The sequence below is a fragment of the Lissotriton helveticus genome, chromosome 3_2 (assembly GCF_964261635.1).
Source record: "Lissotriton helveticus chromosome 3_2, aLisHel1.1, whole genome shotgun sequence".
NCBI lineage: Eukaryota > Metazoa > Chordata > Amphibia > Caudata > Salamandridae > Lissotriton > Lissotriton helveticus.
In genome coordinates, this window is record NC_136062.1 from 212,827,310 (window position 1) to 212,849,386 (window position 22,077).

The following is a 22,077-nucleotide window of genomic DNA, read 5'->3' on the forward strand; positions in this document are numbered from 1 at the left end:
ACCACCCTTTTGAGGTCCTCCAGATGGATTATATTCAGATGGAGCGATGTCGAGGTTTCAAGTATGTCCTTGTAGTTGTATGCGCTTTGTCCAGATGGACAGAAGCATATCCAGTCCCAGATTACACAGCCGCGACCACTGCCAAGCAGTTGGTTCGTGAGTTTTTCCCTCGATATGGACTCCCTAGAGTCGTATATTCTGATAACGGCCAACCATTCTCCTCAGAGTTAATGAAGCACGTTTCCCTGTTGTTAGGGTACCAGTGGAAGTTTCATTGTGTACGCCATCCTGAAGCAGCCGGTCTCGTTGAGAGACATAATCAGACTCTGAAAATCCGAATTGCTAAAATATGTAAAGACAAGGGTGTGGACTGGCTAGTAGCTCTGCCAGTTGCTTTATTTTATATGCGCATGGTCGCACATTCCAGATCAGGTCTGTCCCCGTATGAGGTCGTATTCGGCCGCCCCCCTAACATGTGGGGTACTCCTAGACCCCGAAGTATTACTGATGTTTCATGTAATATGCTGACAGATTACCTAGCTTCCTTGATGTCTGCCCTCAACTCATGTCGTTCACAGGTTGCCGCCGCATTTCCAGACAATACCGAGGTGGCACCGCATGAAATCGTTCCAGGTTCGATGGTACTCGTGCGGAACTTCGACAGATCAAGTCCGCTGGAGCCACGTTGGAAGGAGCCCCGTCAGGTCCTCCTCACCACCCGTACAGCCGTGAAATTGGAAGGACGCCGCGGCTGGGTGCATCTTTCGCACGTCAAGAAATTCTACGGATTAAAACCGGTCTCTAAGAACATTTCCCAGGATATCAAGACTTGTCAAAACATTGTTCCTAAGGACTGTCCCGCAAATGACATTGATACAACCCCTCCCTTGGTAGAGAAAACTCCGCAGCAGGAGTATAAGCAAAAACTCCGGTCTAGTAAAATAAGTCAGTCAGTTTGATTGTATAAGTCCTCCCCTAGGTGAAACGGTTAGACTGTTTCTGACATGTATAAAATAGACCCCCATAGTGAGAGAGTTAGTCAAAACTCAATTCGATGTATCATTTTTCTAAGTTTCATATTATTTCTCAGCCTTTTGATTTCCTGCACCAGTTACGCATTTTACCTGTGTTTTCCAGTTCCTCATGTAAATAAGCATTCTAATGTTACAGTAGAGCACACGTTTAGTGATCTGCCTCCTCACGAATATTCATACCGCCTCGCTATGCGTAACAATACATTTATCCGCATGTTGCATTATTCACATCAAACCAGCAATGCCACTAATTGTTGGGTGTGTGGTCGACTCCCCCCTTTCCAGACACCGAAGGGAGTTCTGCCACTCTTTCCCTATCCTTTTTCCCATAATGGTTCGTGTGGAGCATGGTCCACGTTAACGTCATCCTCGACAGATATGTCCTTTCTTAACAGCACATGTTTCCCAGACAAGAAAGGTCTTCCCCACAGAACAGGTTTAGACCTAGAAAATGAAGTGTACAATTTAGGTAATTATTCGTCGAATTTCATGGTCCTGAATGTTCAGTCTGATACTACTCCAGATTCTATGGATTCACCTGCTATTTCAGTATTACCAGTCAAAGGCGAATTATGTGTTCGTAGTTATGGTTCTGTACACGTAGGACATAGTGATTGTACTACTATTATCAAGTATAGTGACAGTGGGAAATCTATTTTTAAAGCTTCACGTCATTCTTATTTCGTTTGTGGTCAAACTGCATATGTTCGTCTGCCCCTCGATTGGGAGGGAACCTGTTACATTGCCTTCCTACTGCCACCTGTTTTTCTAGCACCACCTGACTACCATAGGAATTCCTACCTAGTACACACTAGACACAAGAGAAACCTCCCGATTGTCGATTATACTGAGACTGCTGCAGAGCAATTCATTGACATTGATAAAGGTGTTTTCCCTTATTTAGGCACAGTTGTAAATAGTAAGCTAATTCGTAGGTTAACAAGAACCCTTGAAGCTGTAGTAGATGAGACTGCCTCCGCTCTAGGTAACTTAACCGAAGAGCAATCCTTTATGAGAATTGTTGTGCTCCAGAATCGTCTCGTCCTTGACGTCATACTGGCCGATAGGGGCGGGGCCTGTAGAGTCCTCGGATCCAGTTGCTGCATTTTCATTCCAAATAACGCGCCGTCTGTTTATTCAGCTATAACCAGACTTCATAAAATTGCCCATCTGTTACACCAAGATCCAGGCACCTGGACATGGTCCGGTTGGTTCTGGAATATAATTTCTGCCTGGGGATGGAAAGTCCTGTCTTTTCTAGGTATTGCAGTAGCGATCATATTCAGCTGCTGCCTCTGTATACAATGTGGCCCTGCGATTTGCGGCAAGTGTGCTACCTCTTGTATTCCTAGTCTCAAGCCCCGTTCTAAATCTCGTTCCAAGACAATTCGAGATGAACAAATGGTACTGTATGAAATGATAGATGGTATCATGCATATTGATGTTTCCTGATGGAAACGTAGTGACAAGGAGGGAATGTGGAAAAGTAAATTTTGTCATGTTCTGTGTCCCTACGTGTCATCCATCATATGTTATGTGTGCATGACCAATATGCATATGTTATTCCCCATGTCCGATTCAAGACGCAATTATAGTTGTGTCCACCTCTGATATGCCATTTCCTAGTCCTCATGAGTAATATGAGTGTCAGGCCTATGTAAAGTTATGTTGCCACGTTCCTTAGTGTGCACGTTATTTCATTATAAAGTCCCCGTTTCTAGGCCTCAACAGGGCCCGGACATCAGATTCAGCCCCTGTCTCCTGAAGCCTCGCTGAGGAGCGATACAGCCCCCACCTGTATCCTCGACCCTTCACTTACTTCCTGCCTCGCAGTGCCCGGTGCAGCTTGGCTCTGCCTCCGAGTCTGCCAAGACTATGTTATGATTCCAGCTATCAGTTTAGTCCTCCTTCTCTGCATTCCTAAGCTACTGAACTGCATCAATAGTTTCCGTCATTGTCTAGCCTATTCGGCTCCATGTAAGAGAAATACTGGATTTAATGGTCATTTAATATTCTTCATCACGTACTACATGTAGAATAAATGCATGCTCTAGCCTTAGAGTCAGTTAGCTTCTCCCCTCATGACTTCTAGTTTATATCAACATGTTCCCTAAACATTAGATACCAGATAGGGTCTAGGTACATGTCGCTCCGACCCTCCAGACTTTAGTCTCTGCTCCTAGCACAGAGTTCATAGCCCCCAGCTTCTCCTAGTAACACGTCATTGTCAGTTTGCGCGCACCATTAGGTTAGAGGTCCCGGCTCCTTAGGTAGCCCCCTCCAATGTTTCCGCCCATTTCATGACATATTCTATTACGTTTGCATCACATGTCTATGTATACGCCCTGTTACACCTCCTTTGTACCGTTATCTTTCGCGACTGCTACACGTCACACCTACTGCTCCACCCACTGCTACGCCCATTGCAATGTAATGCTATGTGTTTGCGTTATGTATATATGCTCATGTAATGTTATTAAATGTTAGAGCTAGCCATTCCAGATCCGGTCCCCGGCAGCTGCCGGGCCATGCTAGTCCTTGCCATTCTGTTCCTATGCAGGTTGTCCTGTCCCTGTCCTTTATGCTGTAATAAACCTGCAAAACTCCCACTACCTCGAATCTTGACTCTTATTTTATTGAGCTATCTGTTATTCATTCATTCATTCAAAAATAGATCCGGTATTATTTATTTATATACCACAGTCTGTTGCCGGTTCAGTGTTCTCCTTTGAGTATTTTGCCTGTCCTGGTACTGGTGGGGGTTTGCGTGGGATATCTATGGGCTGTTGTAGGGCATCGGTGTCGACGGTGTGGTGGTCCTCTCCGGCATCACTGATGTGTTGTATTATGTTCTCTGCTGCAGGGGTTGTGTGCCCCTTTGCGATGTGTAGGGGAGGTGTGTGTTGCCTTTGTGTTAGCATACATGTTGGCGCATTGTGCTAGTTTGCATGCAGACTGTATGGCAGTGTACATTGTGACTGTTTGGGGGTGCTGGATTCCTCTGCTAGTAGGTCAGTTGCTGGTAGTGTTCTGTCACCTCCGCGACTATGGTCTTGTTTTCCTGCGTTCTGCACCTCCGTCTTCCTCTCCCTCTTCTCGTTTGCTTTCCCCGACTCCTTTGTTCCTTGATGGTGGTCTGTGGGGTTTGTGGGGTTCGAGTAGGCCTCTGCGCTGGGTTAGGGTGCCTCCATGTTGCTACGTGCTTTGGCTTGTTTCTGGTGTATTTTTTCTGTGGTTTTTATGGTGCACTGTCCCACCAGACGCGTGGGATTAGCAGGCCTGTGGTTGGTTGTCGCTACTTTTTGTCCCGCGGTTGGCCTCATCGCATTTTTTTTAGCGTTCACATACTGCATTTTTGCAGCGTGGCGTTGATTTTCACACGGACATTTGCCGCGTTATGTGGTGTCTATCGCATGCGACTAATGTTGGGAATTCCACGTTGACACTGGGTTATTTTCCCGCAATAAGCTTTAATGTTGAAAGTTGCGTTACGCTACTCTTGCGGTAGTTATCACACGTTCTTGTGAATATACCCCTAAGAGTTTAATTTTACAAATAGTTAAAGGACAGGTCTATCTTTATATGTGCGTAGACTCTGCCATGAGTCTCGGCAGTATTAAAATAACTATTAGTATAAATAGATTTGTAGTTTGTGAATACCAAAAAATAGTAAACTTAGACAAAAGTGTAAGTTTACCTTTGTGAATCAGGCCCCGATAGTCATAGTGAAGGCAGGCGGGTCCTTTCTTAACAACACTGTTCCGGAACTGTTGCTTTTGAAGTCACACGCAACCACTCTAAAGTCACCAAAACATCACAAATAAAGCTACTCAGGCACACTTCAAGAGAGGCACGGATATTTGTGTTTCCATATATGGCAAAACATTATCTGACCTCCTGGTTTGGAATGGGAGAGTCCCAGAAGCGTGTGCTTTAAATCCCCTAAACATCATACGAAGGCGTGTGCTGCTTATTACTTATACAACACTTATACAACATACAGCCTTAAACTAATCAACAGGAATTAAAGATTTTGCTGAGAATTGGCACAATTGTTCTTCTTTTGCAAATCCCAGAGCTACCGTGGGATAGCAGCTGAAGGCTTTTCCAAGGGATCGAGGATTTATGCATTCCAGCTATTTTCCAGATCCCCTTGTCCCGCCCTCAAACCTTAAAACCGTTGACCAAGATGGTAGCATGTTTAATTCTAAGGAAGCATTGTTCAAATTACATAAACGAAAGTTAATCCTGCTGTTCCTCCGGCTCTGACCGTTTCCCCCTGGGATTAGTGGGTCATAGCACTCTAGTAACAATTATTTTGTTTTTAAAGAAAAGCTTTGCATAGCTCTTTCTCTTAAATGCCTCTTAGTTTTTCAGCAGTTACTATTATGTAAACCCATTCTCTCTCATGGCACTTCGTGTTTCCTTGCAATTCCTTTTTGTCAACCCTGCTTCATGCTTTCCCTGCTTTCCTCTTATGCACACCACTGGCAGTTCTTGTCCCCCTTGTTTTTGTTGTATCCTCCTCTGTTCCTTCCCCACCGCACCTGCCTTTCATGATTGTCCTATGCCTTTATTCAGAAAGCACTACTTTGAAAAACATGTTTCAGAGTAACACAGTGTATGGAATGGAATCCACAATGCATTTCGCTTTCTTGGTAATTTTTTATTGTATACTTTTAGAATTTCTGTCATGATTTTTTGAGTGAGGTCGAAATAACTGTACCCCTTTCAAAAAGAATAGTCAGCAATATACTAATGAAGGGGACCGTCTATGTGCACAAATTGGACATAGTGAGTCTTGAGGAAAAAAGCTGAGAAAAGTTGTAAAACGTTACTTGTATTCTTTGTTTATGGTAGCTTCAGGCCAAAGCTGCTCCTCTGAAGAGGATTGGAAGGCCCAATTTGATAATCAACACACAGTAAAAACAACAAGCAATGTCTAAGCAATCTGACAAAAAATTTAGATATATTTGAATAAACCCCAATCTTTAAAGGTCTAGAAAAAAACACAAATGCATTACTTTACAAACATATCTATCATTAGATATACCATGTTAATAAAAAATGAAACACAATGCAGAATTGGCGAGAAAGTTAAGAACATTACTAAAATTGTGACTGGAAGTGACCAGGACTAATCGTAGGTATCGGTCTGAGGGCGAGGCTGCTTTGGTCTGGTCATAGAACCATGGGTGCCCCACAAGGAATCCTTCCCTCTGATTTAATCCCAGTAGCTCCCAGGCTGCTGAAGGACTGGGACGGATGGATTTATGATGCTTGTTTCCTGATTTGTAAATATATCTCTGCAGGTCCTGTTGAGGCAACCTATGTAGGAACCTAGACTTTCAGTGGAACAATGTCCTCATTAGCCATAAAATGCATCACCTTCATGTTCAACTTGGCACTCTTTGCAGTCATTCCCAAATGTTTTCCCTTTGCCCTCCTGTTTTTGAACCCGTTTTTATTGACTGGCAGGACTCTGTGGACTTTACCACTCGCAACCAGTACTAAAACGCTTCTGCTCCCTCTTTTAAACATGGTTACATTGGTTTACATCCAGTTGACACATTTAATGTATTTGTTAGCCCATCGTAAAAGTGGTGGTACGTGTACCCAGGGCCTGTAAATTAAATGCTACTAATGGGCCTACAGCACTCAATGTGCCACCCACTTAAGTAGCTTTTAAAATCTCCCAAACTTGCCACTGCAGCCTGTGTGTGCTGTTTAAAGTGCCATTTCTACCTGTCAATATAAACCTTTTGCCTAAACTTTCCTTTTTAATGCATATGTACAGGGTACAGTGAATTAAAAAAGTTAAGCATGTATTTTTAAGTTTTACATGTTCTGGTAGTGAGAAATTCTTACATTCATTTTTCCCTACTGCAAAGCCTACCTCTTCCATAGGATAACATTGGGTTAACTAATTACATTTAAAAATTGATAACTTTCAATTGGGAGCAGGCAGAAATATCAAATTTGGTGCCTAAAGAATTATAATTTAAAACCTTCTTTAATGATAAAGTCAGATTTTAGTCACAATTCTGAAAACGCCACTTTTAGAAAGTTATACCAAAGGGGATGATGGACGGAGCGTTTATGCAAATCAAACACTCACCCCCTGTCAGCTGATCTGGGTTTAACCCATCATCATTCTTTAGCTCTCTCCACCACCCCAGTTCAGACATGGCCATATGCAAATCAGTCTGACCCTGTGCCTCATGGGAACAGTCCAGCCCGAACGTGCTCTCCATGCCACTGGAGTCAAGCTATTCTGGCTGATGGGGGATGAAAGCCCGAAACCGGTCCTAGGATGCTTGTTTCCAGTCCATGGAGGACCTGGCCTGGCAGATCGGGCTGGACTGTTCCCATTGGGTGCAGGGTCAAGACTGATTTGCATATGGCTGGTTGCAAACGGGAATGGCATGGTGAGCAAAAAAACGATGGATTTAGGCCCAGATCTCTGTACTGGGGTGAATGTATGACATTCTTCTGCATTCTGTCCATCAATTGTTCTTTTTGCATTTGTCACCCCGAGTGGGACGGGTATGCTCAGACGTGAGTCCTGTGCTCTCCATGCCACTGGAGTCAAGCTATCCTGGCTGATGAGGGCTGAAAGCCTGAAACCAGTCCTAGGATACTTGTTTCCAGTCCAGGAAGGACCTGGCCTGGCAGTTAAGGCTGGACTGTTCCCATTGGGTGCAGGGTCAAGACTGATTTGCCTATGGCTTGGTCCAAACGGGAATGGCATTGTGAGCAAAAATACGATGGATTTAGCCCAGATCTCTGTACTGGGGTGAATGCATGACATTGTTCTGCATTCTGTCCATCAATTGTTCTTTTTACTTTTAGAAAGTTGGCATTTTCTTGTCCCAACCATTTGGTGCCTACAGCCTGTATCCTGGTCCACATGAATAGATGTAGCTGGCAGTTGGTCTTTGTTGATTACTCCAAGACAGTGCGACAAAGGGGGAATAGGTGTTGGTAGGATGGGCCATCTCTGACTTAATGAAGGGGTAGAGCTGTCATCTACCACACTTTCACAATACAAAGATCATGTCTCTGCACACTCACAAATGGTTTCACACTAGTCTTTGGTACCCCCAGACAAGCTGGGCGAGTGCTTGGGTGAAAGATATTCCAAACTACTCGGGGTGTGGAACCCTCTAGAAACATCTCCTCCTTCAAAGCTGGCACCAAGTATTATTATTGGACCCTCAGGCCCAACTCTTTCGTACATGCCTTGACATGTGAAAGACTCAGAAGGACTGCGGTGCTGTTGCAAAAAAAGACTTCCCTGATACTTTGCTGCCTGGACGAGAAGGACTATACTTGCATCTTGAACCCAAGACCACCAGAGTGACTCCCAGGGCTAGTTCACTGGCCTTCTCATCAGAGCCCCAGGGACAGAAAAGGCTTTTGACCCCCTGCATCTAAACTCTGCCTGCTGTGAGTTCTAACCCCCCAAGTGGTACCCCTCCAGGCTTGGATCCTTAGATGTGGGGCTAAAGATGCTCTGCCAGCCCAGCTGGGACACTACCAGAACCGACGCAGCACAGTGCAAACCCGATGCAGCTCTTTGCAGCTTTTCATAGGAACCGATGCATCATGATACAGCATGACGCAAGCCCACATCACAGACCTCGCATCTCATCGGAACCACTACTGCATGAAGCATCCTTGACGCTGCACTCACAGCTCCTCATTGGAACCGATGCAGTCATGATGCATTGCAGCCTTCAGAGTTCATTAGAACCGCCGCTGTGCAACGTGTCCTCAATGTGTACCTCACATCACTCCTCTGGACTGCTGCTGCGCAGCATGACACTCCGCACCCACGATTTAAGCTACATTTCTCAGCTGTGCAAACATGGTCCCTGTATCCAGCCCAAGCTCCATTGCAGTCGGTCTCAACTTGTGACATTTTTCCAGTCCGACGCGATCAGTTCTACTGACTGGAGGTTTGTCGTTTTGGTGTAAAATAATTTATTAAAGTGAACCCTATTTTTCTAGATTGGTGTAGGATTTTTCTGGTGTTGTTTTATCACTTGATTACTGTTCAAGTACCACAAACATATTTTACACATTGCCTCTACGTTAAGCCTAACTGTTTGTGTCTGAAAATGCCAGAGTATTAAGCATAGGTTAATTTGGGGTTTGCTTGTGTTTCACTGTGATGAAAATTGTGGTTGCTTTTTGAGTAGGGCTTCACCCCCCTCAACCAGGAACCCAGTTTCCTTTGCTTCATATATTGTGTTGATTTCGAAATCATGGTTTTAGCGTCTTTGGAACATTTGTTCACTGGGCTAAGTTCTTCTAAGTTTTTAGAAATTAAAATTTTAAGACGATCAACAAGTTAGGTACTGTGCATCAAGGCTACAGGCAGAGTTTACATTTGATAGTTTCACAAAGATGTCTGTAACCATCCTTCCAAATTACTGACCAGCCCAGTCTAGGTGAGATGGAAAATTGTCCAGTGATGTCTCAACTTGTCCGTAATGCTTGGAAAAGCAAACACCTAGACTATGGCTTTGAGATAATGGCATGGAGCTACTCTTTGAGCCAAACTGGTTTTACAAATGGTGTTGTCTTTAGCCCTCATAAATATCCACTAATAAACCATCTGGCTGCTTTTCTGTATTGCATGGCAAGATAAGCAATTGTGGGAAAGAGTTAACTAGCAATCTGCTACACAAAACAGTACTAACCAGCAGATTTAGTGGTAGAAAGAGGGTATCAGAAAATATAACAATCCCTCCAATTAAAGGTGCCCTCAATTGCAGTTTCAATGAGCTCGAATCAAGTGAAGGAGGACCTAGCAGGGAAAAGGAACAGTTTTCCCACTGTAACAGAGTTGCCGTCCTTAGAAATGAAGAGTTTCACCCGACTTATGCGCTCAGCTTCTGTTTAATGCACCCAGACATCAACCTCTCAGCGGTCGGCACAGTTGAACATTAATACTCTGATTGTAGCATTTTAAACATAGAAACACATGACAGTACAGAAGGCACAAAGACACCACACCTACCCCACACTTCACTTTCATTTATAATTTTATTAAAGCTCTCCCAACCAAGGGAATTCAGTAGGAAGGTTTAGCTCCCTCCTAAGAAAAACAGACTAGCTTCATTCAATGCGACCCTTCTCTTCAACGACAAAGACTTTATCATGCTAAAGTGGGCTTTCTCTGTCCACCATAATAAGTTACAAAAGGTAACTGAAAACAAGTGGGATTGTCTTCATATTACTTATTTGTTTCCCAAAAAGCCTACATGCAACCAATTGGATCTAGCAGAATCATTCTGCAAAGGTCAATTGGAATTTTTACCTGTCAGTCCCATTTATGAGTAGATGGTGGAGTGTCTAAAAATCATCCATGTTTGGCATTACAGGAAAAGCAGCTCAGACGAGACGAAGAAACGTGCAGCTCAAGGTGTAACTCACTCTGCAGCCCAACCAACCCACTCGCCCAGCTGGGAGGAGACCTTGTACCTTGACATTGAGGAAGATAATGCACAAGATGAAGGTAGGTCAAGAAGAAGGCCTCTGGCCAACTAGTGGATGAAGAGACTGTGTGGTTCAGGGCAGAGATGCTGGTAAGTTATTGTACGAGATGTACTTCCTTATGATACCTTTCTTTGACTACCGCTTGTTGCCTGTGTGTGGCTAATCTGTGACTATTTGTTTATGGTTGCACTCTATCTGCTCTGTGGCTGTTTGTGTGTGATTGATTTACAACTGGCTGTATGTGATTTTTCCATTAGGGTGTGTGTGTGGGAGAGAGAAAATAAGAGTGTTTGACTGCAGGCACGACCCGTGCAGGGAGGTGATGTCATGCGGGGGAGGGTCAGGGTGGGAGGTTGTAAAATGCGGGATATGGACCATCACAGGTAAGTACCTTTTTGGTACTTACCTGTAATGGTCCATATCCCGCATTTTACAACCCCCCACACTGACCCTCCCCCGCCTGACGTCACCGCCCCGGTATAACGCCCTGCACGGGCCGTGCCTGTTTGACTGGTTTCCATGCTTTGTTTGACTGCATATGTAATGTCACTTGACCCTACGTTAGATGTAAATATCTTAATCAATTCAGTTTTTTCTTTTGATTTTTGGTAGCTATTGGTTTACTTTTCTTATTGTACATATCGGATTAAAGGTATAGTTGTCCCCCAAGGTGGGAATTGTATGGTAAATCTGGAAAGACACTTACGCATCCTCTAAATAAGAATCTGGTCTTACAATTCTGTCCCCGGCTCTGAGCCAGAGAATAACCTTTCCAGCCTCAAGGGAGAGCAATAGTGGATGCTGTTCACTGTCAGTGGAGCGTTAGGCTATCTTCACCTCTTACCCTATGGCAGATAGAGTGATAACAAACCTGTCAGACGGATTTTTTACCTTGAAGTGGGGCTGAAAGCCTTTGTCAGGTGTTGTAAAGAACCACTTTCCTGCAAGGGCCCTGGCAAAAGTGATATTGTTGGCCTTTGGATCGTTTCGCAGCCTTCAGCGCAGTGCAGCATCACAGATTTCAGCATTCATTGGCGTCCCATAACGTATAGTTCTGCTCAGCTCTTAAAAAGATGGATCCCCTCCTTGTCCTTGTACGTAGGACTCAATATTCCAGTCTCTGGTCTTTATTTTACCAGAAAAGTTGCTATAAAGATTGTGTCCCTTAGGCTTTTCGTTATCGACACTAATTTTGCATATCTCTGTCTGGCATGTAGTTGAGGTTGTGGAGTGGAGTATGAGTGTTTTTCAGGTGCATGCTTATGGCTTGACCTTTCCCTAGAGTTAAGTAATGATCTGGAGTAACTGACTGTTCCACAGACAATACTGCAAGCGGTCCCTTCTCTCCTGGGTACTGGTGACTAGTTAGGCATTGGTTAAGCAAAAACTGTGTAACTTCGCTGGCTCACCTATGGTAGCAGGCTCGTTAGGTTGTTACTGGAGGCAATGTAAGGCAGGCATGAGCCAAATCAATGTATTTAGATGTTTAGTATCTATTTTACGAAATAAATAACTCTTTTATGACAAATCATATACTCTAAACTACTTACATCACATCAGTTAACTGCTTGGGCTAAGCTGGATATTTCCAAGTAACAGAAAATTGTGGTTTGTTTTCATTCCGTGCAGGTAATTTTATAATATGAGGTTTTTGTTAGCTAACAGCAGGGAAGCACCGTGGATAGCGAGCATGATGTTCAATGTCCTGAAGAGCCCTTTAAATGCTGAGTGATATTGAGGCTTTTATAGCTTTTTGAAACTGAGAAAAGGTGATTATAAGAGCTTGAAGCATGGCAGTGTGCAGCTCCCCTACTTTGTAATTTCTATGCTGTAGACCTGGGTTCTGCCAACATGAATGATAATACTTGCCCTCCAAAATCAAACAGACTGGCCATGCCAGTCCTCTAATATGATGATAATATTGAATAAGCCACAACGTCTTCTTACTGATTTGAGGTCTTGCTGTGGAACCAACTAATTGACTGTGGATGTTGCAAAACTGAACATAGTACCTTTTGCTGAAAAATGAATAAACAAAGTATGTGCACTTTCAAGGGAGAATCTATCACCAGGGTGAGTATATATAAATATCTAAGAATTAGAGGTGGCCACCCGCTTTATATATCAAACCTAAAATCAAGAGAGGTATTACTTTCTATCATGTTGTTACATTTGGCCAGCGACCTTACAGGTCCCTCTCTGGTACCCATATTGAAAAGAATAAGAGAAAAATCCCTGCCAGCTATGAGTTATGGTATTAAGGTTTTTCTGGGTAGCTAATCTCCTTGGCCTGACCTGGCTCTATGCAATATCATCAAGCAAGTTTTTAGCCTCCATCTTTCGACACTTAGGGCGCACATAGCAACATCATGTGCACCCTAACTGGCTAGGGGTATGCCCAGATGTGGGCCCCTTGCTCGCTGTGCCACTGGATTCAAGGTAGCTTGGCTGATGAGGGGTGATACCCTGAAACAGGTCCTAGAATGCTTGTTTATGGTCCAGGGAGGACTTGACTAGGTCAGTGTGTGCTGGACTGTTCCCATGGGGAGCCGGGTCAAGACTGATCTGCATATGGCTGGGTCCAAACTAGGGTGATGTGGCAAGCAAAATATCAATGGATTAAACCCAGATCTGTGTCTGGGGGTGAGTGTTTGAAAAGTTTCAACACTATGTCCATCATTTTATTTTGTGATGTTAAAACCGTATCAAACTTATTTTTGAAAAGAAAGAACATTTAGATCTCATATGCACTACTCTTGAACCCTCAGTACTAGTAAAGCATTCAGCCTTGGATTAAGTAGCCAAACCTACCTCACTAATGCTGTAAGAAAATGCATCATATTTGATAAACTTCAAATTAGATTTGGTCAGATTCATCAAATCTGGCATAGCCGTATTTACAAGGCAGCTTATGATAAATACATACTATGCACTGCTAAATCTAACAAAATCACTCCATTTTCTTTGCCATTGCCCACCATTGATGTTGGAGGAAAAATCTGAGAAAGAAAAACCAAGACACAATTGGCAAAGTAAAATAGGTTTACTTAGATACTGCAGTTGAGATCAGTCACCCCCGTGGAGATACAATCTGATTTCCGAAAGTAGAGCACGCAGGCAGCAAAATTTATAGCTAGAAACCACAAACCACAAAGTAAGTACACCATCACATAACATATTGACCTTTAGTAGTTTTTGTGATAACAAACTGAAGCCCACTGTGTGGGTGTAGGTTCTCGGATTTTAAGCATACAAAAGCGCATGTTTATGTGACCGCACAGCGAGTGGTCATATCTTGGTAAAATGAAAACTTGGTCAAGCTATCTTACCGTGTGGTTTCGGCATATGAGTGTGGTCTCTGCAGAAGCATGCACATGTTGGTAAGCAAATGTTCTAGGGCAGGATGTGTTGTCTCATCCTGTGTACGTGTTTAATCAAGAGAAACTGCTGTGCTTAGAGTGGGCTAAAGAACGGTGATGGATTAAACCCAGATCTGTTAACTGAGTGTGAGTGTTTGATTGGTTCATATGCTCCGTCCATCACCATCCCCTTTTGTACCGCTTTGTTCGCCATAAGTTGGCAGGGTATGCTCAGACGTGAGTCCCTTGCTCACTTTGCCACTGAATTCAAGCAAGCCTGGCTGAAGACGGCTGAAATGCCAGAAACCGGTCCTAGGAAGCCTGTTTCCGGTCCAAGGAAGGCATGGCTTGGCAGTTCGGGCTGGACTGTTCCCATGAGGCACAGGGTCAGACTCATTTGCATAAATATGGCCATGTCTGAACTGGGGTGGCAGAGTGGGCTAAAGAACGGTGATGGATTAAACCCAGATCTGTTGAGTGGGTGTGAGTGTTTGATTGGTTCAGATGCTCCGTCCATCACCACCCCCTTTTGCACCGCTGTGCTTAGAGAGAAAGCAGTCCCTAATGTGAGAAGCATCTCGGCTCATTTCTATAGCCCATGAAGATTGTGGTGACCTATTTTGTGACCTATTCGGTACAATGGCTCATCTGCACTAGCCACCAATAGTTCTGTCAAGTTTCCTGAAACTGAAGGGAATTGTGACCTATTTTCATGCAACAGCTCAGCTGAACTAACCACTAAATGTTCTGTTGAGTTTCCTGAAATTGTGATGTGACCTGCATCTGACCTGCCATTTTCTGCTTAACCCACTGCCTTTCAGCTTGAAGATTGTTTTATGTATGAGCCTGTCACTGATTACATGGGTTTAAAACTATCTCTAACCTGAACGGTCCGCATGGGAGTCTGGTGTCTTAGATATTGTGGGTTTCTACATACTGCATCCCATTCTTCTCTCTATCACTGAATCACAAACTAACCAACGTTTGAGAAGATCTTTGGTGCGGTGAAGAACAGGCCCTATGATGAAGTATTTGTTACAGCAAACAGATGATGGATGGAATGCTGACATTGCAAACATTCTCCCCCAGTCAAAAGATCTGGGTTAAATCCATCGGTCCATGCCACTGGAGTCAAGCTATCCAGGCTGATGAGGGCTGAAAGTCCGAAATCAGTCCTAGGTTGCTTGTTTCCAGTCCAGGGAGGACTAGGCCTGGCAGTTCAGGCTGGACTGTTCCCATTGGGTGCAGGGTCAAGACTGATTTGCATATGGCTGGGTCCAAACTGGAATGGCATGGTGATCAAAAAAACGATGGATTTAGGCCCATATCTCTGTACTGGGGTGAATGTACGACATTGTTCTGCATTCTGTCCATCAATTGTTGTTTTTGCCTATGATGAATCATGACAACAAGATTGCGTGTGAAGGTCCAGTGTCCTAACAATTATATCAACTAGTCTCGGGATAAGCCTATCCGCTGACTTATCTGGCCGTTGCCACCTGACGAACATAGGCAGCTTGTTCTTTTCTGTTTGTTGGTACAGGTGCAATCAAGTTATAGGGAAGAGAGGATGAAAACAACACATCTACTTAAAAAAATCGAACTCTCATTTTGTTGTGATTTCCGATATACCTGAATGTTGATGTATTGTTCACTCATAGCAGGTCTGCATTTGGCTCCCCTCTGAAAGAAGTGACCCGCGAAAACAGAATAAGCTATTCATTAGTGCATTAGGATTCAACCTTGAATATGATTGGAAGAAGTAACGGGACAGCAGCTTCACACTGAGGCATGCAAAATGAGGCAGGAGCTTAGCTTCAATCATGGAGCAAAATGGTGGCTACTAATAAAATGGTACCATGAATGCTAACTTAACAAAGTATAAAGCATGAGCAAGGGGGCAATCAAATTTTCAATTCCAAAACCTCGGACAAGATATGTTGGTGGACGCACAGCTTGAGCTCAAAGCAGTTGAAAGTTGTACCAATAGGTCACTTACTTGGCTTCTGGACCCTTTGTCCACTTCATAACGGGTCACATCAGTGTTTTGAGTACACAGGGACATGGACTCACCATATGCTTGATCAGACTGTCCTCACAAACAGGTCGCGCTGGGCGCATAAGAAGTCCTGACCATACATTTTAGTTTGTGTTAGTACAGTTCGCGTCTCATTGGTAAAACTTTGAACTGCCAAATTATGGAAAATGTGGTGCTGGCAGCTTCATTTTGAATGGAAGGGAGCAGGATTGTTCTGCTTTTGAAGCATTTAGAGAAACTGTACAAAACAACAAAGGGCTTCCTGGTACAGTAATGGAGAAACTACATTTCCCAAGATGCTTTCACTTTATACAAGGTGTGGCAGAGCAAGCAACAAGTAATAAGACTTAAACCATTTGAGAAATACGAATGCTGAAACGCGTCATGGTGTCTTATGATTTACTGGTTGCATATTAACCCCTTCCATGCTGGTGACGGAACCGTTCCGTCATCAGTCACGGCTGAGCTGTGCTGATGACGGAACGGTTCCGTCACGACCGCGCCCTGTTCTGGAATGTCCAGCACAGGGCGTGGCAGCGGCGCCGCGGTCAAGGTGTTAAACAGGATTCTACGAAACAGAGCTCTCTGGGAGCGCAGCGTTCTCTCTATTTGCAATTAATGTCTTGGGGGTTGGTGGACTTTTACCCCACACACTGCACCTGCAGCAAGAGCGCGCCACTGAGAGACCACTTTGCATGGACATCATTAATAAGTGGCAGCACCCTGTGTTTGGGAGTTTCAGCAAACATGAGGCCAGCGAGAAGATACTAATCCATCCCCTGCGTTTGTACTAACACAAATGAAGACGGATAAGAGACTGGCAGTCAGACTTCTTATGCGACCTGTTTGTGAGGACAGTCTGATCAAGCACATGGTTAGTCCATGTCCCCGTGTGCTCCAAACACCGATGCAACCCGTTATGGAGTGGAGGAAGGATCCGGAAGCCAAGTAGTGACCTATTGGTACAACTTTGAACTGGCAGGATCATTTGGTGCTGACAACTTCATTTTGAATGGAAGGAATCAGAATTCTGCTACTTTTAAAGCATGTAGTGAAACTGTTTCAAAAGAACAAAGGGGTTCTGGGCAATTTACATTTCCCAAGGTGCCTTTCAGTTCATACAAAGAGTGTTAGAGCCAGCAACACCTAAAACTGAAACCATTTGAGAAAGACAAATGTCAAAACCTGTCAATGGGGGAGATTTACTCTTGCGCCGTGTTTGCGTCACAAAAGTGACACAAAACGGCGCAAAATCTTTTTTTTCCTAATTTACTTTACGAAATAATGTAACAGTAATGCAAATATGCGGTACTTCACATTACTTTAAGCCATGGGGGTGTGCCAAAGGTGGTACATGTGCATTCCCATGCAACCACCCAAGGGTTCTCACGCTAAACTCAATTTAGTAAACATAGTGGATTGGGTTTAGGGCGTAACACAGGCCCACGCATCCTCCGCAGTGCGGGGGGGGCCCTCAAGCTCAAGGGGGCCCCCTTAGCACGGCACTTCGGCCTGAGAGCTCCTAATATAGTCCGGAGGGGGCCCCTCCACGTACCTGGCAGGGGGGCCCCCTCAATTATCGTTACGCCACTGCGTAAGAAAACTGCTCGCTGTCAAACTAGGCGCAAGGAAGGAGAAATATTTTTATTTCTCCTTCCTTTTCCGATTTTGCATGCGTGCTGCACTGTGCAGCACGCACTCATAGTGGGAAAAGCTTTCTCCCGTGTCTAGGCATAGTATTTTGTACAGGAAGGGTACTGTAGTATGTTGGTTGTAGTTTATTAATTAATTATAGTTTGTAGGATTGTATCCCTTTAAGACTAGTGTATTCCCTTATGTCATGTTCCACATTCTTTCCATGCTGTCATTGAATGTTCTTATTCCATGTTTGACTGTTGGTCAGTTTCCTGCTAACTACGGATCTAACCAGACGTGCTTTATTGCTGGAGAATAAATCCTTTAGAAATCAATTACTTCTGGAGTCCTTCTTCTTACAAAGATACTACAATTTATTGGCGACGAGGATGGGATGTTAAAAGAAAACTTCTTCAAGTTTCCAGATTTTTTTTTGGGAGTTTCCTTCGTATAAACGGACCTACGTTTTCATTTCAGAACCTTAACTGGTTGGATAAAACTGAATCCTAACTTGAGGGATAAGCGGCATCTTCTGTACAAACTGTGAGTTATTATCTTATTTTTATTCCTCGTTTGTGTTTCTACGCGCATAAGGTGTTTACCTTTAAACGCGTCTTCTGTTGCTCCCGCGTGCATGCGCTCATCTCAACTCTCGAGCCTGCCGCTTAGCAACACTTCAAGAACGTTTGCTTCCTAGCAACACCTGCCGCTTAGCAACGCTTCAGGAACACAAATCGCGCTATACGTCTTAGGTCAATCAACGTGACCTGACGTAGCGCGTACGTGCAGCCATCTTTGATTTACCGATTAAGCACGTCTGGCTTCAGAATTCATTTCGAGTCCCTCAAAAAGAGAATTTTCTACGCGGTAAATGGACAAAGTAAGGCTATATCTATTTCTTCTTCAATTATAGCGTTTTCAGTGTACTACATTTATTGACTATACTGATTTTCAATACAGCAGTTCAGTATTCATTTTTCTCATTTAACATGAGTGTTGAAACTCCTGCATCCAGCAATGCTGCTTCGGCTTCATCTTCTTGTATTAACATCAACATCAGCAATCCTAAAGAGTTTTTAGTTTCTCCTGGTGATCCTATAATTAAGTGGGATGAATGGAAAAATTATTTTTTGAATTACATAGCCACTTTGGAGGATAATGTTGGTGCTTTGTCTTCTGACAGAAAAATGCGTATGTTGCTTCACAGTCTTGGTCCTGAGGGTCTCAGGGTATATGATCAAATGCAGAAACCCGAAAGATCAGGGGATTTTGACAAATTTAAAGCAGCATTATCAGACTTAACTGAACACTATTCACCTACTGTTTGCATTGGGGTAACAAGACGCGCGTTTTTCAAGCGCAAACAACTCCAAAATGAAACTGTTGAAGAATATGTTTCGCAACTGAAGATTTTAGCTGCACAGTGCAAATTTGGTGCTTTACACGATGAACTGATCAGAGATCAAGTTGTTGTTTGTACTAAGAACAAGACTATTCAAGACAGACTTTGGATTGAAGGGGAATCTAGTCTCAAGGATGTCATTACTTTACTTAAAAAAGCTGAATTATCAGATAGGAGTTCTAAAGCACTATCTAATCAATCAGAATCTTCTTCCACTCCTACTGTGAACAATATTTCCGATAACAAGAAGAAAAATATCTTTGCAAAAAAAAGTTCAAGCAGGAAGTTCCAAACTAACAAGAATTCTTCTTCATCTAGCAAGAAAACTTTTAATAAGAACAAACCTAATCAGAGTAGTTCATTTTCTTTTGCATGTTACCGTTGTGGTGATAAAAATCATAATGCAAGTTCTGATAATTGTCCTGCTAGATCAGCAAAATGTTCCAATTGTGGTATTGTTGGTCATTATGCCAAAGTATGCAACAGAAAGTCCGTCCAACATACCAAAGTAGCTTGTATCACTGATACATCTTCTGATTACGATTCTGACATTAGCGTGTCTTCTCCCAATCAGGCTACCAAAGCACAATGTAATATTGTTTTAGTTGTTGGGGAGGATGAGAGAAGCAAACCCTTATGCATTGTAAAATTTGGGGGTATTCCTGTACAAGTAGCTGCCGATTCTGGTTCTCCCTACACTATTGTCAACAAAAAGGTTTGGGAGAAAGAATTAGTGAGTGAGTTGGGCCCTCATCTGGAGCCCAGTGATATTCTTACTGAAAGCTTTACTGGTAACACTATAGAAATGTTGGGTTTCCGTTCTTTGATTTTTGAATTTAAACATCGTACAGCATTTTGTAAGTTATACATTGCTATAGATGGTCCTTCTGTTTTAGGCTGGAGAGACCAAAGATCTTTACACATTGTTCTTGATCCCAACAGTATCGAACAGGTTCTAGTTACTGGTGTAAGTGAAGATACCAAGAATTGGGTTCTTAAAGAGTTTCCGAATGTATTTTCAGGTAAGATTGGAAAATTCAAAGGCTTTTCTCACCGCATAAGACTAAAAAGCAATGCTGTACCTATGATTCATAAGGTACGGAACATACCACTTATTGTCAGGGATGAGGAAAAAAATGATTTATTAAAATTACAAGAGAGTGGCATCATAGAACCAATCGAATCTTCAGAGTGGATTTCTCCATTGGTGGTTGCCAGACGGCCCAATGGAAAAATCCGCTTATGTGTTGATTTGAGAAACTTGAATAATAATATAATTGTAGATCAGTATCCCTTACCCAGGATTGATGAAATGTTGTCTTTAACTCGTGGTGCCAAGTTTTTCTCTACGCTTGATTTATCATCAGCGTACCACCAAATCACATTACATCATTCCAGTCGTGACCTTACTGCATTTTGTACTCCTTTTGGCTGCTTCCGTTTTCGTCGCATGCCATTCGGTTTGGCCTCTGCGGCTGCAGTTTTTCAGCGCCTTATGTCACAATTATTTGGAGATATGACTGGTGTCATTTTCTTCCAAGATGACATCCTTGTTCTTGGGAAGGATGCTCCACAGCATGATTCTAGATTGAGAAAAGTTATGCAAACTCTTGATGAAAAATGTCTTACTGCTGAAATCTCTAAGTGTACTTTTTCAGAGGACAGTGTAGTGTATCTTGGCCATGAGATTAGTTCTCAAGGAATAAGACCTAAGACTAAACTGGTAAGAGCTATTTTAGATGCTCCTGCTCCTAAATCCAAGGATGACCTAAGGTCATTTCTGGGTTTAGCGGAGTTTTACGCCAAATTTGTTTCCAATTTTAGTGATAAAACTTTTCCTATGCGTGTCCTTTTGAAGAATAAAATTCCTTTTGTTTGGTCACATGATTGTCAACAAGCCTTTGAAATCAAAAAAAAGGCTGTTTGCTGTGCTCCCAACCTGCAAGGCTTTGACCCCACTGCCACTACATTCGTTACTACTGATGCTAGTTCTAAAGGCTTAGGGGCAGTGTTAACTCAGCTTTCCGAGTTTAACCAAGAGGTTGTCATAGCTTTTGCCTCAAGATCCCTTACACCCACTGAGGAAAAATACTCGGTGATAGAAAGGGAGACCCTCGCAGTTGTATGGGGGTTAGAACATTTCAGAAAGTTCATTTGGGGAAAATCATTTTGTGTCAGAACTGATCATAAGCCCCTTACGAAGTTATTGACTACACAAGGTTTGTATAAGGCCACTGCTAGAATTTCAAGACTTTCCATGCGCTTACAAGATTTTCAATTTGTTATAAACTATGTCCCTGGTACAAAAAATATCATTGCTGACTTTTTGAACAGATTTTCTCTACCAATTTTTGTGGCTGACCGCAATTCCTGGAATGACTTTTCGGTTGCGAATGTTGTTTCTATTTGCAACATTTTTGACAGTTTTTCTAAAGACCATTGGCTAAAGGCTGATTCTGATGATATAGTTCTGACGGATGTTAAATCTAAAGTGGTAATGGGTTGGAAAGATTTTTGTAAAAAAAACCTTAATGATTCTTTAAGAGGTTTTTGGGAGGTTCGTGATGAACTTTCCATTTCTGACATATTTCTACTTAGAAGTGATAAAATAATTCCACCCATGTATGTTAGACCTCACATTATGCAGTTGTCACATGAAGGCCATCCTGGCATCTCTCGTACGAAATCCAGAGTGAGAGACCAGTATTGGTGGCCAGGGATGGACAACGATATTGAGAAACTTGTTAGAACTTGCATAAATTGTGAAGTTTCTGACAAGTCCAAAAGAACCTTCAATCCACCTTTGGGTATTGTTACAGCTCCTAACCTTCCTTGGGAAGAATTAGCCATGGACATCATGGGACCAGTCAATTGGTTTGATGACAGTGTCAAATTCGTCATTGTCATTGTTGATTTGTTTTCTAAATGGTTCGAATTGAAAGTGGTTGTGAAAGCTAACTCCACTAGTGTTATTGAATTTTTAGAATGTGTATTTATCCAAGAAGGTTGTCCGTCATCTGTCTTAACTGACAATGGGCCTCAATTTAAGTCCATGGAAATGCAGTCGTTTTTTACTTCAAAAGGGATTAAGCATAAGCTGAC

The 22,077-nt window shown here is 43.0% G+C and overlaps 1 protein-coding gene across 1 annotated transcript in view; it reads left to right on the forward strand.

Annotated features, from left to right (window-relative positions):
* CCDC33 (coiled-coil domain containing 33) overlaps positions 1-22,077 on the forward strand; it is a 1,331,950-nt gene that overhangs the window by 446,058 nt on the left and 863,815 nt on the right. Inside the window, exon 5 of the mRNA XM_078684539.1 lies at positions 10,427-10,560. Within this exon, the coding sequence (XP_078540665.1) occupies positions 10,427-10,560 (134 nt within the window). The remainder of the gene's footprint in view (positions 1-10,426; positions 10,561-22,077) is intronic.